Below are 18038 nucleotides of genomic sequence, written 5' to 3' on the forward strand. Positions count from 1 at the left end.
GTTCACTTTTGAATATTGTACATTGGTCTTCTAGAATAGTTGCAGCTATTATCCATGAACTTGATGCACCAACTTTTTTCTGTTCCATCAGTAGCAATGTAAACATGTTGACACTATAAAGTACCAGTGCAGATCTACTTACAGGAGAGTTTTTGTTGTATTAGTAATAGTTCTCATGTGAGTAATCCTAACATCAGGGTTTTTGCTATGAACATGGTCAAACTGATTGGTTAAAACTCCTTGTAGTTATTGAATTGCAATTAGGGAGTTTGTTTCCAGCTGTGGATTCTGTAACAAAATCTTCACATCTGCTAAATCAGCTCAGAAAGAGAAGCAGATTCTCAAGTGCAAAGTTACAAACTGCAGCTCCTAATGATCTACAGTTTTGGATGGGGATCTTAAGCATTACAGTATCCAAAGCTCTGTTAGCTAGATCTGCTGAAATCCTTTGTTTGAGGAAGCACCGAGCACTTCCAGAGCAAACAAACAAACAGAAACCCCTTGGGGACACAAATAAAGAGAGAAAAACATTATGGACCTGCTGGTGTCTGAACGTGCAGCTGTGCCCCTCTCCATGCATTTGCCATGTCTGTGACCTCTCAGATGCACTTGGTGTCTCATTTCCTAGGATGTGCAACACTTGGTATTTTGGATTTCAGAAAAATGAATACCAAACAAATAAAGAAAATATACAACTTCTGGTTCAAATAACCCTCCAAAAAACTGTATACCAGCGTGTGGACCCTTCCAGTTCAATGCCTGTTAGCACTGTGGAGTGGGAGTGTTCTGGGAGCATTTTGTGGTGCATGGGAATCAGTAAGGGATTAGTTGATGCTGACTCAGAAGACTTAACTTAAAAGCTGAAAGTTTCATTTGATTTAATCCAATTATGAAAAGCAAATAGTTGACTGTAGTTTAGAAACAGTTCTCATTACAAACACCTTATTGCCAAAGTCAGCACATCCTTAGGTGTGTTTTTTACAGTACTGTGATGTTGGGGCTGGCACAGGGAGATCTCATTGTTCACAGGGGTTCAGGACATGCTTCATGCATGTCAGCAAAACTCATCTGTGCTGTGTTGTAGGAGATGCAGCAATCCCAAACCCGTCATCAGGTTGATGAAGCATTCCAAAAACTGCAAAGCTCTTGTGTCTCTCAGATCTTTAGGGGGAAAATGATATTTTTGTGCTAAACACTGTGTGCTCGTTGCAGTGCAGAGTCAGTGTGCTGTGCTGAGCTGCCATTTGGGACTTGTTACACACACAGGGCTTTCATTCACCAGACCTTCATCACTGAACTTCTTGGGAGGGGAGGGGCAAAAGAGGGAGTGAGTTGAGGTGTTTGTTATTTCCAAGGCAGCAGAAGAGTCAAATTCTTGCATAACAAAATTGTTTATCTGGGGCAGAACAATTACTTGCCTTCAATCAGAAGTAGCCCCTGAGTTTTTGTATAAACTGAACTACTGGGAGGCAGGAGAGCAGTACCTTGCCTCCTTAACCTTAGCACTGTGAGGTTCTTTTACAGACCTGTGTGAGTTTTATAAGAAATGCAATAGTGACACTGTTTTCTGAAGAGTTCTTGGCAAGTCAAATGTAAAACTTGAGGACATTTAAGTGTTCCTATTACAATTCAGATATGACATGAGATTTTCAAGAGGAATTTATGGTCTAATTTTGAATTTTATTATTATTCTTCAGTAAAGCATGGAGGCACATGGAATCATTACCATTTGAATAATTACTTTCGCAAAGGATTGAATATCAATGTTTAGCAACTGAAAAGAGAAGTATTTCAGAGGCAACAGTGTATCTGGAGAGGCTTAGATAAAGGTGATGCACCAAGATGATAACTTGGAAAGAACTGAAGAAAAATCAGGTGAAAAAAGGAGCAGAATTAATTATGGGATTGACCAGACCTCAGCTCCTCCTTGCTTAGGAAGGATTGTTCTCAGTGCACTACATTGAGCACGTTGTGTCCATGTAAAAAGTCCTAGTTCAGATCCTTTTGCTTCCATGGACAGAGGCAGGAAATCCCTTCCTTGGTGGATTCTGCCCTCTCTGAGCAGGGCCAGGATTGCTCAGCAGCAGCTGTGGTGCAGCAGCTCAGCACAAGGAGCTTTTTGGGTACAAAACCCAAATGTGCTGTGTCCACAGGCCCGGGGTGGATCCAGTGCAGGGCTGTGCTGCAGCTCCCGTGGCCCTGATGGAGCCCAGCCCAGGGAATGCTGCTGGATTTCTTCAGGAAACCAGCTGCTGATAATCCCCTCTACTTTGTGAATGGTTCCTGCAGAGCCTTGTGCAGGGCAGGAACACAGAGCATGCTCTAGATATCATCAAATATGCTGGGACAGCAAGGGATGCTCAGGGAGCCTGTGGAAAGCAGCAGGGTTGTTTTCTTAGTCCAAATATTTTTACTAACATCATCTGTTTTTAAACATGTCAAAGTTCAAAGCAGTCTGGTTTTGGAGGAGGAGGTGTCAGGTTTTCAGTAATTTTTTTCTCTAGATTTGTTTTACTTCATTCTTTGAAACTGTGCTTACAAATGAACTAATTGGCCTAAAGTGAGTGCTTAAAACCTGTCAGCATGCTGTCATTAGACTTTTCTAGTGTCATTTTTAAGTGGGCAGTAGCTTGCAGTGGTTCTCATTGGGGGTGCAGGGTTTTTTGGAATTACACAAAACCAAATAGACTTACTCAGGTGAAAGCTGCCCACATTTGCCTTTGATCCCTGTGAAGGAGACCAGGGTTCCCCTAAGGTTGAGTGGTACTTTTGGAATCTCTAAGCTTTCTCAGCTAGATATTCAATATATGGTATTTCCTGGATCCTCATGCTGAATCTAACAATCTGATGGTGTGGAGAAGGGAAGAAAAACAAACTCTATGTAACTTCAATAGATACAAATTCAACACTTTTTTTTAATCTGATATCTGACTTGTATGCCTAATACTGAGTTATATATCTCAGCAGAGATCTCATGCATTGTGTGATTTAATAAAAATAGAGTCCAGGTTAACAGTAAAACTAGGAAGTTCTATGACTTTCATGGAGGTGAAAACATCAGTAAGGCAAATAGATATTCCTGCTTTTCCAGCTTTTTCATTCTGTTTTTTACCAGATTTTTCTACTGCACAATCCCAGCTGCCTGTTCATTGTGCTCCAACATCTTCTATTTAATTCTTGCCATTTCCTTCTGGAAACTTCCTGCCTGGGTCAGCAGCTAGCCCAGGTATCTGGGATGAGTTCCCAAGGGAGATTTCACCATCCACGCCTCCTGACTTCTGAACTTTAATAATTCTTTCTTTAGAGACTGAAATCCTTTTTTCTGCAAATCCTCAGCAGTGCAGGCAGCTGATTTGACACCCAGACGTGTAGGTCCCCAGGAGCACAAATGTGTAACAATCTTTTCACAGTGGTTTGTGAAATTCTGCTCCTTTGAAGCTTCGGTCACCTGCTTGTCTCCAACTAATTCAATTACATCTCAGTAATTTTCCAGTTACATACCATGAACCCACCAGAGGAAACTTGGGAAGAAGACTTAAGATTAGAGAGTAACTCAAATTTTTGAATGGCTGAAAATTCAGTTTGGCCTGGTTTCAGCTGTGGAGCCATTGCCTGTTGGATAGCATTGCACCTATTCCCTGCAATTTTCCATAGAAACACCTGCAGGAGGGATAAAGAGTGGCAAAATGACTCCATGGTTCCAGGAGGGATGCTGTGAACATACTCAAACTCATCATTCAGCCTTCTCCAATTAACCTCTTCTTTATAAAGAAGAATTCAGTATGTATGAAAAACCATGTAGCAGATTAATTTTCTTGGGAAATGCAGGCTTTTTATTTTTCCAAATTAGCAAGATTATGTAATATTGTACTTTGCATTTGTATGTGTATGGAGCAACTGCTTGTTTCTCCAGGTCCTTAGAGATGAGTTTCTTTTCCATACAAATAATAGTTAAACTCAGAATTTTCATGAAAATTCAATACTGAGTTCATTTTATTCATGTTGATGAGGCTGGTGAGTTTTAATTGCAGGCTGCAAATTGAACTCTGAACTTCTGAGTGAAATCAGATTTACAAAAAGAAACCTCAAGTGCAAGAACAACAGACAAGCAATTCTGTTACAGAGCACACAAATGACATGGTGATTCATACAGATTTCTATAACAGGGTCTCCAGCAGAGAAAATGTATTTGAATCTACACGTGTGTATCACACAACTGAATTTTTTCTTACTGTCATTTTTTTATGCTGGAAAAAATCTTTTCAACGTTACTGTTTGGATTTTGATCCACTTTTTTTTTTTTCATTTGATAATGACAATAGAAATTAAGGAGCTGTTAACAAATTTTGTCTAATAAGATTAGAATTTTGAGAATAATAATTTTGTCGAATAAAATATAAAGTCTAATACAACTGAAAGGCATATAAATTAGTTCTTTCCTGGGAGAAGTGACATCCTGTGGATTATAAATCTGAACTAGAAGAGCAACTTCCTTGAGAATCATAACCACTGGTGAGGAAATACAGTATCAGATTTGTTCCTTGGCAGCAACTGTATAAATACTGAATGTGTTCTAAGCAAATGCAAATTAGAAGAGTTCAATTGCTTGAGAAAGCCACCTGAGGACTACAGAACTGAAAGGTATTTTTGCAGGTTCTTGCTCACAGTGTTTAGGGACTTTAAATGTTATTTTCACCCAGAAGCATTCAAACCTGGTCATGGTGTCCTCTCTGCTTTGGGGTGAGGGGGCTCTTGCAACTCAGCTCTGTGGGAGATGATTTTAGTGTATGGAAGCAGTGCAGGAAAATGCCATAGGAAAGAGCTGTCCCTGCCTGGGGAGAGGGGGGGATCAGAGGAGTGCATGGCAAGCTGGGTTTGTGTTTGGCAGATAGGTCTTACCCTGAGGTATAAATGTTGGTCACAAACGTGGCTGAAGATCTCTCTGCAGGAGTTGTGGTGAAGGCTGTGTTGGACAGGGTAGGAACCAGAACTTGTGGCAATGTGGAAATGCAAATAAAAGAGCAAATGGTGATGCTGTTCACAAAATAATTGGGGAATCAGTCCCTCCTTTACTCTGTGGCTTTCCTGGCATGCCCAGAACCACTCTGGGTTTGCTGATCAATTTTATTCCTGTAACCATGGATGGCAGGTGGTATCTGTGTGGCAACATCTGGATTTCAGTCATCTTCAGTCTAAATACCTTACTTTCATATTAAACAAGTCTTCTAAAAGTGATGAAAATAGTTGCTTTAGAGGCCAGATTAACAATTTAATGTTGCTAGGTGTAATTTTGGTAGTAGGTTGATTGTGTAGATGACTGATGCTGCCCCCAGAAGATAAATGTACAAAATATTTTTTTTTTAAAGTTGACATGATTATGATCTGGCCTGTGATTGAATTCTTAAGTCCTACTGAATTTATGTATTTCAAAAGTGGAAGTGTAAAGTGTGTGTTCATAATTATGTACTAAAATGGACACAGTATTTTTCAGGATTTTGTAATATACAGGAGATTTGGCTAAACCAGGGAATGCTGCTTTTTAGTACATCCAATATTTGCATATTCAAAGCTACCAACTGTGTAACTTCTCCTCTGCTTTGACCTGACTCTTCTGGTGAGCATGTCAGGTTTAGCAGATCTTTCTTCCTACCCCTCATCCTCTACCAATACCTTCAGTTACAGCTTGCAGATGTTTTCTGGCATAGAAAGGGTGATCTGGAACCTGAAAAGTGGCCCTGCTATCTAATTAGCAGCTGATTAATGTAAATTTCTATACTTTTCTGGAACTTGAGAGCCCAGCTGGTCTCCTAACACCAGTCCTCACAAACTGTTCCACCTTTGTGTGATGATTGCTGGTTGGAGCTGCTGTCTGAGCCCAGCCCAGCTCTCCAGGTGGGGTTTGTGCTTCTGCTCTTTCCTTCCTTTTGTGCTCCTAGAAAAGCTTTCCCATGACAGGTTTGTTTTCTCCCCAGCTCAGACTTGATTGAGAGGGACAACATTGATACTTCATTATTTGGGAGGCTCTTTGAACTGCAGCTTTTCTTTCCTGGAGTGATAGAAGGTGTCCAGAGCTGCTGGGCTGTGGGAATGCCTTGAGTGAGGATGGGAATGATAAACACAGGACCCTTAGGGGTGACAGTGAGCAGGACAGAGGGTTCCCACCTCAGCTGAAGGCAGGGTTCATTTGCACTTTGCTTACTCTAGCAGTGCAGCACAGCTTCCTTTCAAAACAAGGGTATAGACAAGCCTTGCAGAGATTTCTGGTGAGAAATGCATTTCTCAAGAGTGGTCTCACAAACCTGTTAATTCCACTTGTTAAAATGAAAGGATAACCCCTGAGTGCATGGCAAAGCCAAAGAGGTTAAAGCAGGCTCGAGCTAAAGAGCCACCAGCCAACCCAGAGCCAGGGATTGCTGAACTTCCCCAAATTCCTTATTGTGTGCTGAGAAATTGCCTGGGGGCTCAGCCCTGGTTCAGAGACAGAGTAACAGTGGGGAGAGGGGCTCAGAGCTGCACAAGGAGCATCCTGAAGGGTGGCCCCAGGGCTGTGGGATGCTGGGCTGTTTCCTGGCGTTGTTTAAGGGTGGCTGTGGGATTCTGGGCTGTTTCCTGGGATTAGGAAGATTCTTGTTGTTTCTCATATAATTAGATATAGTTTGCTCTCCCAGGAGTCTGCTGAAGGTATGCTGTACAGAGTTGGTCCAATTCTATTTTCATTTTTGTTCTTTCTCTTTATAAGAGAAAAATGTCACATTTCTTTAGCTTACAATTAGTTCCTCCAAAAAAGATTCATTTCAAAGTGAGGTGTATGTGACTCTTGTTTTGACAGCAATGCAAAGTGAAGTTATTTGTGAATTAGTGTATTGGTGAAGGATGACCCAGAGAGAAATAAATCTGTTTCAGAAAACTTAATCCTTCCAGGGCTGGTGACTGATCCATGGCTTAGTTCTTGCATCCAGGCTTTCACCTAACTGTGTAATGTTTAGGTAATTTTATTAAACCATGGCTCAAACTGTACATCATTTTAGTTCCCCTTTTAATGATTAATTATGTGAGTCTGCTTTGTAAAACTTCAAGCCTTCTTTCCTTTTTTTTGTTTTGAAGGCTCCATATATCAGTGTTTGGGTAAAGCAAATGAGTATTTGTGCAGAAAATTATTTAATCAGAGTAAAACCTTTCACATTTGTAATTGAAGTTCTGACACTGAAGTAATAATTAAAATTTCAGCACTTAATAGATTCCTTTCAGGAAGATGTGACTAGAGTTTCCCAGATGTGCCTTTTGGGAAAGCAGCCATGGGTTGCTTGAGGACAGTCAGCAATTGGGGCAGGGCTGCCCAGCTTTGCTGGGCCTTGGTGAAGGTGATTTTCAAAGTCTTTATAATGAACAGAATTGTTCATTTGTTACTGGAAGGGGAAGTGAGCAAGTTGTTAGTTTGATCCCAAAGTTTTTTAAAAGATGCTAAAACTTCACACTCCACTTGAAAGCACTTAAGTTTGCAGTGGCAGGTTCTGCTTGTAATGTCAAGGTGAATGCTACAATGTTTGGAGAAATCCTATTTCAAAGTATCATCTTACTGTCAGGTTAGTCTGCTCTCAGCCATAGAGTCTTTCTGCTCCTAACCTTGCTGTTGGAAGTCAGCCTCTGGAAAATACTCTTATTTAAGCTCTGCACACCCAGAAGAACTTTGGGAACTGAGTAGATCATGTAAATGGCCTTGCTGTTCTGGCTGATTCCCCTTCCCAAGTGCATTGTCACCCATGTCAGAAATTCTCAAGGTTCCTTGTAAGATTGAAGTAGCTGTGCTCAGAGGGATCATGTGAGGATCAGTATTGAAATTCCATCTATCTGCTTTGTCCTTTCTTGTCTTAACATGGAGTGTAGGGTTTACCTTTCTGTGCTTTGACAGATGTGCAGTGTTAGTTGTAAAGATTTTTTTTCATTTTATTTTTTTATTATTATTATTTTTGGTGGGTGAGAGGGGAGGTTTGGGGTATCTTCAGCATGGCATTTTTTCAAACATTTTTCATGTGCTTAGGTGCATCCAAGCAGAAGTCAAGTTCCCTGCAGGTAGCAGATAAGGACGTACTGCCACCTTTTCACCCATACCAGCCTTTGGAATGCATAGTAGAAGAGACTGAAGGCAAGCTGAATGAACTTGGACAGAGAATTAGTGCTATTGAAAAAGCACAACTTAAATCATTGGAATTAATTCAAGGTGAACCTTTAAATAAAGATAAGATTGAAGAACTTAAAAAGAACAGAGAAGAACAAGTACAGAAGAAGAAGAAAATATTGAAGGAGCTTCAGAAGGTGGAAAGGCAGTTGCAGATGAAAACCCAACAGCAGTTTACCAAAGAATATTTGGAGACCAAAGGTCAGACAGACACACCACCTGCCCTGCAGCAGCAGTGCTCACTTACAGGGGTCTTCCCAGAAGTGGAAGCTGATAAGGGTCTGCCAGAGGATAACTTTTCAGGGTTACCTCAGGTTGACACAATCTTGTCTAAAGATGATGAGCAACACCAGTCTCCACCACCTGCTGAACAAATAGAGTTTGTCCCTATCCAGCCTTTGCCAGCACCGCAATGTAATTTTTCTGGTAACTTAGGTTATAATGGGACAGAGTCTCTTGAACTTCAGAAAGCATTAGGGAATCAGCAGAATGTAGGACAGCAGCAGCAGATTGCTGGGCAGGGGCTCTTAGTTCAAGAACCAGACGGATTAATGGTTGCCACTCCTGCACAGACGCTTACCGACACTCTTGATGACCTAATAGCAGGTGGGTTAAGAAATATACCTATTTTTGCATTAATTTGTGTGCTCAGTTTCCCTCTCTCTCCTTCCCTCCAAATACGTCTTGGGGTTTTCCAGTTTGGGAATACTTGCTTAAGAATAAAGTTCCTGATTAGTGCTATTAATCCTAACAGTGACTTCCAATTCTAACATGATACTTTTAAATATCTTTTTTTCCAAAGTGCAAAACTTCCTGTACTGGACACCTGTTTTAGCCCCTTTGGCCTCATCTTTTTCTGTGCTTCTTTAAAAAGCCTCATCATGAGTAATTAGCAGTGTCCATTAGGAAACTCAAAAGCATGACAGAATTATATCTTCTGTAGAATTTTCTGTGCAGGCTTATCAGTGACTTTCTTCAATGTGGTAGCCATCTCTAGAAAAAGCCAAATTGTTGTCACTTTTATGGACAAACACCTCCCTGTCCTTGCTGCTGGAGCTTAAGGGACACAGCCTGGAATCCACGCACAACCCCTCCGTTCTGTGATGGCTTGTGTTTGCAGAATCCCTGCTAAACCCTGGGTGTTGTACAGGAATATCTGCTGGTTAGATGTTCCACATGGCAAAAACGTGTCCTGTTAGCTGGATGCAAAGCAAAAACCCCAACATCCTTCCACGTGTTGGCACGGTGTGAAGAGGAGTGGGAGTGCCCACACATGGGGCTGTGTGAGTGCCCTTGTGCAGACACAGGGATCACTTTGGGTCACTTCATTTCCTGGACTTGACTAGGATTGAGGTTTGCTGCTGGAGGTATGTAGGATATAGCCAGTGTTGTTTGGTCTGTAGTTTTATTTTTTAATTCAGTGTTTCTCAACTTTTCTTTGTACCTTGTGCCTGTACCCCTGCCCATTATTTTCCTGTCTGTCTCCCCCTGCCCCTTTGTAGTCACTGCCGTGTCCTCTGATGTCAAGGCTGCAGAAGTGTGCAGTGAGATCTTTGAGCCATTCCTGGGAGCCTTTGGGATGGTAATTGCATCAAGCTCATGCAAGTTCAAGAGTACTTGTGACTTTGCCCAGGGTTGGTGGAGCAGTTGGGTGGTTGTACCAGCTCCTGTCCTCCCCTCACTGTAATTCCAGTTGTTTTATTTTATACAGCATCAGTTTTAGCTCCTCCTGTTCTGAGCCTCCCTCCCTGCTCTGTGGTACTCTTTAGAATACCTAGCCAACATTAATACATTCTCAATTTTTGTTACTCAAAATTTCAATACTGGAGTGTATAATGAGGAAAATTTGAATGGCTAACACAAAACATAATCAACAAGGGATTAATCTTTGGAATAGTTGCTGTTGGTGAGAGTTGAATGTGTCTGGCACAAGGCCATGGAGTCTGTACCCTCTCGTGGTCAGCAGCTCATTCTGCAGCCACAAACTCAGTGTCCCCACTGTGAAAAGAGCTGCAGTCCAGCTGAGTGTGAGAACTGTGCTGTAGGGAGAAAGATTGCAAACAGCCAGAAAAACTGTATCTTAAAAATAATTATAAAAAGTTGAATAGGCATTGGTTTGCTTTCTGAAAACAGCTACTGGTTTTGCTAAGTAGTTAGAGACATTTTTTGCTAAGACATGAGATTTACTTATTTCAAAAATCACTACAAATAGCACCATCTTCTGCATTAGAAATGACATTTACAGAAACACAACTTGGGGAGTCTTTAGTTATTGAGTTCCAGAGGCTTCTGCAAAAAGTAGTATGTTTTCTTCTGAAATTCATAAGTCTCTTTCACTTCCCTCCAAGAAAACTGTCAGAAGATAGATATCTTTCTCACTTTGTACATCCAGACTGTGTAAAGGTGATCTCCATGTAAATTATAATCCTACTATATATCAGATTTATAGCCATGTAAAAACAAATGGTAGATTTATCTACTCATACTTTGAACTCTTTGATCCATATGTAAAATACATTTTTCTGACACACTTACCCTAGAGTCCTTAATTTTATGAAGAATTTTTGAGCAATAAAAGCTGTCACAAGATCTGTTTTTACCTGCCCACTACAGATGCCAGCTAAAATGGTTCAGGGGCTTGTGCCTGGGAAGCCTGCGGTTTAGGGAGCTTGTGCCTTCTGAATATTTCAGTTTGGGTGGGAACTGCTTCAGAAGAACAGAAATTATTTTTCCCTCTGTCCTGAAATACCTTTTACTGTTTCCCTTAGCAGTGGTGATATCCAGAGGAGGCCACGGAGATGCTCCAAGGGCTGGAGCCCCTCTGCTCTGGACCAGGCTGGGAGAGCTGGGGGGGCTCACCTGGAGAGGGGAAGGCTCAGGGGAGACCTCAGACTCCTTCCAGAGCCTAAAGGGGCTCCAGGAGAAGGACCTGAGGGACTGGACACAGGGAATGGCTTCCCACTGCCAGAGGGCAGGGATGGATGGGATATTGGGAAGAAATTCCTCCCTGTGAGGGTGATGAGGCCCTGAGGTTGCCCAGAGAAGCTGTAGCTGCCCCTGGATCCCTGGCAGTGTCCAGGGACTGGATGGGGCTTGGAGGAACCTGGGCTGGTGGAAAGTGTCCCTGCCTTGGCAGGGGGTGGAATGAGATGAGCCTTAAGGTTCCTTCCAACCCAAACCATTCTGGGGTTCTGTGATGTGGGAGGCAAATCTTTCCAAGTCTCGGCTGGGACCAGTTATAAGGGAGAATTTCAATTTCTATGAAGCTACAAATTTGTATTTTGCTGACCAACTTAACAGTGACAACATAGATAAATGGAGTATTTATCTTACAATTGTGCTGGCAGGATGTGTCAGCTGTGAGGTGTTTAGGTGGTGGATGTCAAGGTGCAAAGTGGCAGTGAGTCATGGCACACATCCCCTCTTCTGTAAAACTACACAGAAGTAACCAAGTACCTTATGGAAAGTCAGCTAAAACCTAAAAATGAGGCAACTCTTTCCACTCCAGAATGTTTTGCTTGTAATGGAGTTTATTTTGATGTGCTGCTGCAAAAGTCTTGCACCCAATAGTACATTAAAGTTGTGACTTACTACAGTCAAAATTCTAATCAGGTTTACAAAAGAGACAGACTTGGTGCAGTTTAGAGTGGGAAACCAATAAATTAATTTGGAACACAGATATCATTTTCATTACTCAGTATCTATCTGGTTTCTTGAAGCCTCTTGTCTTGCATATTTGGAGTTTCATTTCAGTTCACCTTCTGCATTTTCAATTGCAAATTTCTTAGTTGTAGTATCTGAATTGAAAGTGTTTGCTGGTTTAGGGTATTAAAGATGAGGAACTTTGCTGTGTTGCTGGGGTTTGTCTCTAGCTGCAATATTTTTGTTTCTCTTTGTTTTGCTCAGCTGGTATTTTTAGTCAAGAGACTGTGTGTGCTTTTCTGTCCCACTCTCGTCCTGTGAGCTGATGTTTTCAAACTGAAATTTCAGGTGTGTTCTGAGAATCTTTGTTGTTTGCTTCTGACATTCTGGTTGTAGTTGATGATACAGAATTAGGATATTTTAAGGTAAGGATTTGGGAGGTGACTTCTGAGTTACTGTGCTGAGGATTGGAGTAAAACTGGTTACTGGGACAATCTGCAGTGAGGAATGAATGGTGAGCCACGAGAGGAGCTGCAGTTACCAATATACCAAAGCCTCTGCAGTAGCAGGTTACTGAAAAGCTGCCTGGACGGGCAGAAAGACTGCTCAGGCTTGAAAAAGGATGATTCTCTCTGTCCAGAAAATCCCAATTCCTTTGAGGAAAGAGGAACTGAAATCTAAGTCCAGTATTTCTGTATGCCAGTGACATGGCAGCAGTTGGGTAGCCACAGTTTCAGCCTGCAGCTGAAATCTCATCCAGAGCTGCTTGCTCCAGGTACTGTCAATGCTCCAGAGTTGTATTTGGATAAAATACCAAGTTCTTGCTTTCTTTTGTTTTATTCATGTTTCCTCTGATATTTTTAATGACTTTGAAAATAGTCATCCATGTCTTTAAAGACCAGCATTCAGCTTCCAACTCATACAGAGACCCTCTGGAACATTGCAAATCTTTGCAGGGCATGGGAAACCTGCATTTTGTTGTGTAGGGTAATTTTTTTTTCTATAAGGAAATCTTTTGAATATTGAAGTCTATGGACATGTCTAAAACCTGTGTCACAAAATTGGTATTTCCCTGGAGTCGAGGGCAAGCAGTGCCAGTGCTGCTTTCACTGCTGAGCTGTGGTACCACAGACATTCCCTGTTAATGCCATGGTGGAACCATTGCTGCAAGGTCATTCTCAAGTTTAAAATCTGGATTTTTCTGTGTAACTAGAGCTGGGATAAATCAGCCCCATGAAACTGGAGGCAGAAGTTCTCAGGCTTTTTTTGCTCCACAGACCACAAATTATGCTGCTGCTCTATGGGTCCAGCTTGAGTCTCCACACTGAGGAAATAAAAAACAGCATTTTGAAAAATCTGCTATTTTGTAAGCTCAGTAGTTTTACAGGGGGTGATTAATTGGTGGGCGTTGTAGGAATATTTGTTAGATTTTATTTTAAACCATATTTTAGGGTATCAGTGCAGGGTTTATCTTCATTTCTACTGCCTTTGGTGTTCTCTCTCATGTTTAATGTTATTGCTGTGCACATGAAGTGTGTGGTGCACACCTGTATACTTCAAACACAACATGAAAATCTAAAGTATGTAAGAAATACTTTGATATTTTCAGTCATGGTTGTGAAATACAGAGAATTTGTGGGACCTGTGACAGCAACACTGAATATATCACTTTAAAACCCTTAAACTGGCTCCAGTGGAGTCCCTCTGCACACCCTGCTCTGCATGCACAGCACATGCATGTGGTTTTATGTGTACCTGTAGTTGCAAGAGCTGAAAAACTTGAGCCAGTGCCTTCCATGAGGAAGGACCAGCTTGATTTAACATAAATCCTTAACAGGGTGATACAGTATTTTGGAAGGAGTCATCTGTAGAAATCCAGTTATTTCAGTGCACTGAGCAAGAAAACAATCATATTGCATTAATTAATGCTCATTTGCTGCTGTGAGTGATAATCCATAGTGAGCTTTTGTATTTGAAACTTTTAATGCAAATCTGGTTTGCTCATGAAGGTTGTAACAAGAATTCAGATCTGGTACTTCATTGCCTAAATGTGGTGACCACATGTTAATCCTGGTTTTGCCTATGCACCAAGGACAAGTGTTTGCTTAGAAAATACAACTGAAAATGGAACTTCCCCAAATTTCAGTGAGCCCCATGCCATGTGTGCAGAGCCCAGTGGAAGAGACCCACCTTGCTGTGCTTCAGTCTGTGTTTCCTTTGTCAGGCTCTGGCAGCTCTGTAAGGCTGCATTAGTGGTGTTAATGGTCATGTTGGGGCTTTTGCTAGGACTTTTCCATCTGCACCATTTTCCTGTGAGTAATTGCTGGTGTGTAATCTGTCAATTAAATGAGGAAGGTTGAGGTGGTGTGCAAAACTTTTTCTCTAGGTCATACACAGGTTTGAGTTCATCCTTCATCTTCCCTCAGCACTTGGACAAAAGCAAAATGCTGCTGCTGCTTGTTTCCTACCTGTAGCTGTTAGAGTTTTCCTTTAGTTGCTTCTTCCAGGAATGCTGCTAAGTACTGTGTGGTTTGGAATAACTAAAGCTCACCAGGTGTTCCAGCTGATGAGGCTACACAATAGAGACATTTGGCAATCCAGCAGTGACAATCCTTGTGAAATCCAGCTGCTCTGTCAGCAGGGATTACTGAAGCTAAAGCACAAACCAGTCAGTGTGTAGGTGTGTTACACCTTCCTGGCAGGGAATCCCAGCTGATTACAGGGATCCAGCCTCCACTTGGACTCTCATCAGGTTACAGAGGCAGGCAGGAGTTCTGGCCCTGCAGTGGATATCCTCTGCTTGTTGATTTAAAACTAAATGAAAAAAATCTGATTCTCAATTATTATTTTTTTAAATCATTGTTTAAAAAAAAAGAAGATAAAGTTGCATTCCTTGTGTCCCTGTGAAATGCTGGATCTTCAGGATGACATCTTTTACAGGCTGTGCATCAATCAGAATAAATTTTAGGGAGCACAGACAGTTTCCAGCTTTCTTATTTTTGTTGACTGCCCCCTCCTGTCTGCTTCCCTTCCACTTTCCTGGGTTGGTTTAACTCTGAGACATGATTAATAGTGTGAGTTGCTGTCAGTCATCTTGCTCTGCAAACTTTCTCTGGAGGCTAAGTGTGCACTAACCTTTATGTGAAAAAATTTGGGATTGCAGAAGAAGACTGCATTTTTGAACATTAGGTTTGTGTGTTAGTGATAAATAATTTGCCTGCTTAAACTGAGCATATGATTGAACTCTTCTTAACAGTGAAGGTTACAATTAGAAAAGGGTAACTAATCACCTTCATAATTCACACTTGTAATGCATACAGACTAATTAATAAAATTATTTTCTAACTTATCACAGTTTGGAGACGATGCTTACACTGTTTAACTGCCACAAAGCCGCTTTTTGTTTTTAGGAACATTCAATTTGCTTCCCTCGTTACTATTCTGATATTAGACAATTGCAGTTTTACAGAACTTAATACTTTTCATATAAAATGAGACATTGCTAAGAGTGGATTAATAAGCTGGTGTTCATTTTCAGCTGTGAACAGCAGAGTGCCCAGTGGCTCCACCAGCTCCTCGCACACTACCGAGTCCCCGACGCCCGAGCCCTGCCCGCCGGCAGGCAGCAATGTGCCCCCGCAGTCCGTGCTCCCCATGTACCCATCCGTGGACATCGATGCACATGTGAGTCATCCAGCTAAGCTGGGAGGGAATTGGCTTGGGAAAAAAAAAAGTTGTCTTTATTTTTTGTTTCTGAACATCTGCTTTTTTTTACCTGTGTGTGAAGACTGAAAGCAATCACGACACTGCGCTGACGCTGGCGTGTGCGGGAGGGCACGAGGAGCTCGTGTCTGTGCTGATCGCCCGTGGTGCCAATATTGAACACAGAGACAAGAAGGGTGAGTGAAAGCCAAAAGACAATTTGACCTTGAACTAAAGCTTGAAACAATGAATTTCAAAATGTGAGCTGAATTCTTGCACTTCACATAGTGACATTGGTCATACAAAGCCAGTGAGCTTCTGCACCTGAGTGGGATCTTCCTGAAGGGTGGCTGTGGTGAGCTGGGGGTCGGTCTCTTTCTCCGGGCAACAACAGACAGAACAAGAGGACACAGTCTCAAGCTGCACCAAGGGAGATACAGGCTAGAATTAGGGAGGAAGTTTTTCACAGAAAGAGTGGTCAAATACTGGAATCATCTACCCAGGGAGGTGGTAGAGTCACCATCCCTCGAAGAGTTTAAAAAAAGACTGGATGTGGCACTTGGTGCCATGATCTAGTTGAGGTGTTAGAACATGGGTTGGACTCGATGATCTTAAAGGTCTCTTCCAACCTAGAATTTCTGTGATTCTGTGATCTTGAGCAGATTTGTGGAACATGAGGCACTTCTGTCCTTACAACTCATCCTCTACAAATGACCTCAGCAAGCTGGATAGAGGAGCTGATGGGGGCAACCATCATGGCTGTCAGAGCTGGGTGGTGGCAGTTGTCAGGCTGGGTATCATTGTTTTCAGAAACAGAGTTCAGCAAAATCTCACCTCTTTTAGAGCTGAGAGAACAAAACCACCACACCACCTGTGTTGGAGCTCATATTGACCACTGGCAGTCAGCAACACATGCTGGGCAGGTGTGGTCACTGGTTGGAGCTTAATTTAACAGTAATTATGCAGAAAGCTGTGACTTCTCCAAGAAGAGGAGTTGGTCAGAACTTAATCCAAACTGATCACTGCAAGCAGTGTTTAAATTTCTTTTGAACAGCCTTTGGCTGGAATCAGAGCCACGATGTGACAGGGTCAGAACAGGGTTGGGAAAGACTCTGAGAATCTGGCACCCAGCAGGAAATTCCCAATCTGAGGAAGAGATATGATCAATAGAAGTCATTGTGAATCAACCCATTTGTGCATTTCTGCTCCTTAATAATACTTTTGAGATACTCAAGGTTGCTTTTTAATACAATCTCATGTTACTAGGTTTTACACCCTTGATTCTGGCTGCAACTGCTGGACATGTTGGTGTGGTGGAAATTCTTCTGGACAAAGGTGGGGATATAGAAGCGCAGTCGGAGCGCACGAAGGATACTCCGCTCTCCTTGGCATGCTCCGGTGGACGCCAGGAGGTACAGACAATCCTCAATCCTCAAAGGGTTGTTACTTGCAGATAGGGGCTTTTTTGTACAGTGTTTGGTTTATTCTGTTGTTGATACATCTTTTTTTCTGGAAGGTTTATCACCTGTTTCATTATAGCTCATTTAAGGCTTTTTCCGCTTCCAAGAAAGGAAGAAGAAATTTAAGTCTTTATTCTTCGCTCCTTTGCCTATCCCAGTTTTGTTAGTTAATGGTCACAGTCACTTGTGATAATTTGTTGTCTTTCTTCAGTCAGTGCATCCTCACATGGCAGATACTTCTGTGAGGGAGGCAGATATTTATTGAATAACTTTATTGACTGAGCACTTCCCTTATCCATCTTCCCTGTTCTCAAACCTGAAACAGCCAGTGCAGGTACACAAGGGCAGAAGCTGGGATTTTGTGTGGGCAGTACATGGCTTTAGTGATAATGCACAGGGCTGATAAGTGCAGATGCAATGCAGGACACATTGTACCCATGTTTTAAGGATGTTTCAGAGTTCTGTCAGGTTTGTGTGTTTATTGTTGTCCAAATAAGATTGGTGAAATCTTTCCTATTTCACTCATGTGCATAGTACCTTAGGAAATGGCATGGGGATGGCCAAGAGCTCTGTAGTAGATTAATATGAGGATTAAAATAGTTGGCCAAAATTGGAAAGTTTCCATTTGACTTTTGAATTGCAGATCTTTAACAGTAAAATTGCTTCTCATAAAAAAGGCAAGATCAGCACGGCCTGTAGTAGTAGCATTATATATTGAACAACTGAAGTCTTCTGTTCTTCCTCTTTATTTTTTTTCTTTATGCCAGAATCTGCCTCTTATGTTTTTGGCTTAGCAAGGAGTGTTTGTTTTTTCTGGCTTGTTTGGAAATCACCTAGCTTATGTTAATAGTAAATTGAGGCCCACTAGAGTACATTACCAAAATGGTTGAATTTTCTGCCATTTTATTTCTCAACTTTTGATAGAGGAGTCCTTCCTCATCCTGGTTCCATTAACATCAGTCACTCTGATTTTTACCACTTTTTTTTTTTTGCATAGTTCATATAATAGAGATGGCCAAACTTGGCTCAAGTGTCATTTGAATTCAAGTTGTGAGATG

General features: G+C 41.7%; 1 protein-coding gene across 11 annotated transcripts in view; it reads left to right on the plus strand.

Annotated features, from left to right (window-relative positions):
- The window catches only part of ANKHD1 (ankyrin repeat and KH domain containing 1), a 102401-nt gene that overhangs the window by 57934 nt on the left and 26429 nt on the right, over positions 1 to 18038 (plus strand). For 10 of the 11 annotated variants that reach the window (XM_064725355.1, XM_064725356.1, XM_064725360.1 and 7 more), the window contains exons 15-18: positions 8039 to 8782; positions 15357 to 15502; positions 15606 to 15717; positions 16787 to 16932. In XM_064725355.1, the coding sequence (XP_064581425.1) occupies positions 8039 to 8782; positions 15357 to 15502; positions 15606 to 15717; positions 16787 to 16932 (1148 nt within the window). The remainder of the gene's footprint in view (positions 1 to 8038; positions 8783 to 15356; positions 15503 to 15605; positions 15718 to 16786; positions 16933 to 18038) is intronic. The other variant, XM_064725367.1, reaches the window with a different exon arrangement.

The sequence above is a fragment of the Zonotrichia leucophrys genome, chromosome 13 (genome assembly GCF_028769735.1).
Source record: "Zonotrichia leucophrys gambelii isolate GWCS_2022_RI chromosome 13, RI_Zleu_2.0, whole genome shotgun sequence".
Taxonomy (NCBI): Eukaryota; Metazoa; Chordata; class Aves; order Passeriformes; family Passerellidae; genus Zonotrichia; species Zonotrichia leucophrys.